Source organism: Salvelinus alpinus, chromosome 17, assembly GCF_045679555.1.
Source record: "Salvelinus alpinus chromosome 17, SLU_Salpinus.1, whole genome shotgun sequence".
Taxonomy (NCBI): domain Eukaryota; kingdom Metazoa; phylum Chordata; class Actinopteri; order Salmoniformes; family Salmonidae; genus Salvelinus; species Salvelinus alpinus.
In genome coordinates this window covers 6,989,308-6,994,762 of record NC_092102.1, presented here as the reverse complement: position 1 = coordinate 6,994,762, position 5,455 = coordinate 6,989,308, and the positions used below count along the sequence as shown (strand labels likewise).

The window sequence follows — 5,455 nt, the reverse complement described above, 5'->3', positions numbered from 1 at the left end:
CACAGCATTCTGCAGCGATACGCCATCCCATCTGGTTTGCGCTTAGTGGGACTTATTTGTTTTTCAACTGGACAATGACCCAACACACCTCCAGGCTGTGTAAAGGCTATTTGACCAAGAAGGAGAGTGATGGAGTGCTGCATCAGATGACCTGTCCTCCACAATCACCCGACCTCAACCCAATTGAGATGGTTTGGGATGAGTTGGACCGCAGAGTGAAGGAAAAGCAGCCAACAAGTGCTCAGCACATGTGGGAACTCCTTCAAGACTGTTGGAAAAGCATTCCAGGTGAAGCTGGTTGAGAGAATGCCAAGAGTTTGCAAAGCTGGCAAAGGGTAGCTACTTTGAAGAATCTAAAATATATTTTGATTTGTTGAACACTTTTTTAGTTACTACATGATTCCATGTGTGTTATTTCATAGTTCTGATGTCTTCATTATTATTCTACAATGTAGAATATAGTCTCCCAAGCGTTGCAGTGGTCTAAGGCTGCATCTCAGTGCCTTCACTATAGTTCCTGGTTCAAGTCCAGGCTGTATCACATCCGGCTGTGATTGGGAGTCCCATGGGTGGCGAACAATTGCCCCAGTGTTGTCCGGGTTTGGCCGGGGTAGGCCGCCATTGTAAAAAATAATTTGTTCTTAACTGACTTGCCTAGTTAAATAAAAGTAAAATAAAATATCAAGAATTGGGCTGCCTGTGTAAACACAACTTAAAGATTTGGGAGTACATTCAAACTATTTCCCTACAATAACTTTTCAGTCAATGCTATTTTGCTTGACTAAATGGAGAGGAACAAGTCTCCCGAAGGTTTGTGCAAATTTGTTGACGAATAGTTGTATATCTCTCTGATTTAAATCAATTAAAAAAACTAAAATGCCCGTAATTTTTTTCTGAAATAGCGCAACTCTACCACTAGATGGCATGGTGACATCATTACCTCATTTAATGCATGTAAAAAAACATGGGTGATATCACACATTTTCCAATGCATTTAACAAAACATTTCCAAGTGCTCTGGAGTAAGACTCTGCTTCTCTTTTATCACACTGTCTTTTCGGTCAGAGGTGTGTGCAGCGATTTTTATTTTAAGACCAACTTTAAAATCCCCATGTCACTGGTTTTGCTTATTATCGTTCATCTGTCATTACATAAAGAACATAAAACAAACATTTGGAATGGCCTTCCTGTTCCAGTCTGTTACCACTGATAGGTGGTTAGAGAGGTAAGGAAACCTCACTATAACACACACACACACACACACACACACACACACACACACACACACACACACACACACACACACACACACACACACACACACACAGGGAAATGTATTGCCAGACACAGGATGATGGTGAACAGTGCAATAATAAAGTGTGTGCGTGTGTGTGTAATCACACCACAGTACTTCTATGAAAATCTATTTAACAGCTGAAGGCCCATTTGGAAGGACCTGATGTCAACCTTAGAGACCAAGCTGGAACAGTTGAATTGTTTATTTTTGTAAGTTATCAATCTTTGTTAACATATCACTGTCAGTATTAGAGCTTCTATTTTTTTAATTTATGTGTACGGTGGTTGTTCGTATTGTACATTTGCCTGACCTATGTCTTGGGCATCATAAAAAACATTGTGCGGGGACCGCGTTCTTCAGACTGCTTATCCAGACGCAAAGTACACAGGTTTATCCACACGCAAATGATAGCTCACCACACGCACAGGGAGAGGATAGCTCGCTTTGCTTCGATGATCACCCCTCATAGCTCGCAATGGATTTTGTCGCCTGCACAACACCTGTCAGTCCAAGCGCCTATCAAAATGACACTGTGCTTGTTGTGTAAAGGACTTCGGGCTGTTTGCTAAGCGAGTACCACTTCCTCCCTGTTCTTCATACTATTCGGCCAATACCTGGCACGAACTTCTGCCTCGCTCGCACAAGTGACTACTCTCCTGACGCGTCTTACCGGTCGGCGCCTCGAGAAAAGCTAGCTATCCGCTGGCGCAAGTGGAGACACTTCAGGCAGAGGTGTAAGTTTCACAGCTCCCCATGTGCTACACTTGCTCAACTGCCAAACTGCTTTCGATTTGACTGAAACCTTGTTCCTTAAAATGGCATGTTTACTATTTTACTAACCATTTAAAGCCATATATTTAAACGTTTGTGTGACAGTTGGTGGGTGCGTCTTGATTACACGCACTTCTGTGCGTAATGATACGTTTTCTTACCAACTAAAATGAAATAGTATTTTGTCTCAGTCTAGGCCTAGGTTATGGCTAAATATATCCCAGTCATACCAACAAAGACAACTAAGGAAAATTGAAATGAAGAGGAATATACCACGGTATCGTAGTTTTTATTACAGCTAAATATATGTACAATGCGTAATGGTAATACATATACAAATACATCCCTAAAAGAGACATTTTACGTTTTTAAGTAACATAACACAACGTGCTTACATATCGTTTACCTGCACAGACCCAGAATACTGAAGTCAAAAGTGCAAATGACACATAATAACCCTTTGGGTTTACAGAGGCGTTTTCTGTGGCCCTTTTATCATTTAACCCCCAAAGAGGACTAAATTTAGCAAAATAAAATCCATGCAGATCTTAATAAATAAGAAGAATTTCTTCAAACTTGTCCATTTACAGGACAGAAGACGTGTAATTACTTCAGTATATAATACTTAACTAACATGATTTAACGATGAAGTATAGCTTTTCATCAAGAGAATATGACAATGCATGCATCTCTATAGCCTAGTATTGACAAATACAAATGTACAAGAGACGTTTTCCCGACATGTACATATCATACAATTTACATTGGCGTTATGGCTTCTTGAATCTACCAGGGTCTCCACATGTTAGCATTGACAGCTTGTGGCACTGGCTGGGGCCGGTTGGGAAGCGAGTTCGAGTGGTTCTCGATTCTGGAGCCAACGTTGGCTTTGAGGCTCAGGAGTCTCTGCTGAATCTGGGGGAAAGCCCTGGAGCTCTGGGCGCAACAGTTCTGACAAGCTGGGTCGACGGACGCTGACATGGACTGCTGGATGAAGTCGTTCACCCGCTGACACGAGTCTTTGTCCAGGTTTGTTTTGGGGATCAGAGCGGTAACGCGCTGCAGGCAGGCTTTGTACCCTTCTTTGAAGCTGTCTGATGTACTTTTTTTCTGAGCAGCAGGAATATCACTGAGGAATCTTACGGTCATCTCAAGGATGTCAGCTTTCTCAAGCTTCGAGTACCGAGAATTCTGCACAAAAAGAGAACAGGGTGATGGTTAGACCACTATCTATCTATACGCATAACTTCGATGATGAAATGTTTACAGCTGTGTATTCTAGACACGTATAAAGCATAGCCTATTTGTTGGTTATTTGGAACTTACATCTTTTCCTGTGAGTGGAAGGATCAGAGTCTTCAGATGGTTGATGCTGTCATTGATACGAGCGCGCCTTCTCTTTTCCAACAAAGGTTTCATTGTCTGAAAAATGGTAACACACAATTTAGAATCCATGGCAAACCCATTTATCACGAGAATTTAGAAAAACAAAGTATTTTCTATTCTTGTATCTATTTAGACCCTTACCTTTCTCAATTCAAGCGCCTCTTTTCTCCTGGCCACAGTTAGCCTTGGAGCAAAGGATTGGACAGATTCGGAGGTTATATTTGGAATCATTTTCATTCTCGTATGTGGAGGAGCACTATTTTCAAGTAGGAATCTTTGAGATTGGAGAGGATATGTTTCCAACGACCTCAGGCCGCAGTTTATATGGAGGTCACGAGCGTCGGTTCTGTGCGTCACGGGTACGCCCCCAAGCTACCGTCAAATAATTTTGACTGAGGACTTTTGCATTTGAAACAACACGAGCACCAAATGTACAATAATAACCATCTGTCTCCCCATTTAATCCAAGCATAACAACTATGGTTTGTGCAAGCTACATTTGATGATACAAAGCTTGCAAAACGTCTGCGTAAATAAGCGTTGCTTTTTGGTCAAAGTGATTTGAACATCAAATGCTATTGTATACAAGCAGTCTTTAACTTCAAAGATTTCTCATTATTCTCTGATTATTCTAAATTGCATAGTCTTTTATGTACAGCTTATTATTTACGTTTTTAAATAAGTTAAATGGTTCGATACCCATGCGTAATTACGCATAACCAATGTTCCCATGGAAAGCATTTTGCATTGTAACACCTTTCATGGTTAGTGATTTAGAAACATATCAGCCACACATTAGGCCTACATGTTATTTGAATAAATATTAAACGTGTATGCAATTTCACGTTCAATTCGATAAATAGATGCAGGTTATAGTAGATGGACATTGTTCAATTCAATACACGTTTTTCAAATATACCGTTCAGCCTCTCACGTTTTGTAGATAGCATTAAACATGTTTTGCACAGATGTTGTTTGATATCCATTCTGTATCGTAGTCTAACATTGGTGGAGGGGCTATGGATGGATGGACGATGGGAGGGGGCACTGGGCTTTATGCATTATTTACATCTACACCGACAGATACCCAAGCCAAGCTAACTTCAAATAACATCTGCTTGTAAATTGTGATCAACAATTTTCTTAGTGTGTGATGTCTAGGCCTCTTACATTTTCTGATGGGAGCTGTCTTTACCTGTAGCCTACTTGTGCTGCCTGGGGAGGGGCGTGACTTTGGGGGGGTTGCACGACAGATGATGGGTATGAACTGAAATTCGTTTAAGTTCCTACATGAACAAAGCAAATGTAGAAATGTTTAGCATTCGGCCTATATCCTGAGACACATTTAGTAGACGAACCATTGTTGATTCGAGTCATGGTGTATACATTCCATGTGGCATAGTCTACAAACCCTTTACCGTTAATTCTATTCAGAAATGCCTTTAGCATGTCTTCCATAGGTTACCAGTTCCTAACAACAATCACTACTCCAGTGTTAACGACCTATCAAACTCGACGGTTCTCATGGGAATCACGCGTGCAGCACGCGCCATGGAGACCAGATGGGCGTATGTTACCGACCCCTAACCCAACCCATCTCTCCCATGTCCCCCTCCTCCCCACTACCATCACCCTACCACCAGCCCGTGTCACCCTACTATAAGGGAAGAAGCCCCCACCCTACTTGTTCTAAACTATTTCTGCATTAAGTTTTATGAAGCATGTTTTGCTAACAATTTTGGCGTCGGTAGCCTACAAATCTGCATGCGATTGGGTGATGGTCTCCATGGTATCCATGATTAAAAACTAGGATGCCAAAATAGATTTCCCCCCACACCCCCCTTTCTATAGATGCTCTCTCCATATTGCCATAGTCCGGTCGGCTTGACTTTTACATACTTTATAGCGTCCACGCTATATTTTTGCAAGTGTGTTTTTCAGTGTTTGTGCGTAAAAGCCTGTTTGAGTGTAACGAATTGATGATGGTCGATGCCCTAGTTC

The 5,455-nt window shown here is 41.5% G+C and overlaps 1 protein-coding gene across 1 annotated transcript; it reads right to left on the bottom strand.

Moving 5' to 3' along the window:
* Positions 1-2,341: 2,341 nt before the first annotated feature.
* LOC139543239 (transcription factor HES-2-like) lies at positions 2,342-3,733 on the bottom strand. Its single transcript, XM_071349491.1, has 3 exons — positions 3,596-3,733; positions 3,395-3,490; positions 2,342-3,259 (listed from the first exon to the last, which is right to left on the bottom strand). The coding sequence occupies exons 1-3, from the start codon at positions 3,689-3,691 to the stop codon at positions 2,855-2,857; spliced, it is 597 nt and encodes a 198-aa protein (XP_071205592.1). The 5' UTR covers positions 3,692-3,733; the 3' UTR covers positions 2,342-2,854.
* Between the last annotated feature and the right edge of the window lie 1,722 nt (positions 3,734-5,455).

Excerpts from the sequence above, each read along its gene's own strand:
- LOC139543239 (XM_071349491.1), bottom strand. The coding sequence starts at position 3,691 with ATGAAAATGATTCCAAATATAACCTCCGAATCTGTCCAATCCTTTGCT. Across the intron at positions 3,491-3,595 it reads AGGCGCTTGAATTGAGAAAG|ACAATGAAACCTTTGTTGGA; the intron begins GTAAGGGTCTAA and ends ACCATTTTTCAG. Across the intron at positions 3,260-3,394 it reads TTCCACTCACAGGAAAAGAT|AATTCTCGGTACTCGAAGCT; the intron begins GTAAGTTCCAAA and ends CTTTTTGTGCAG.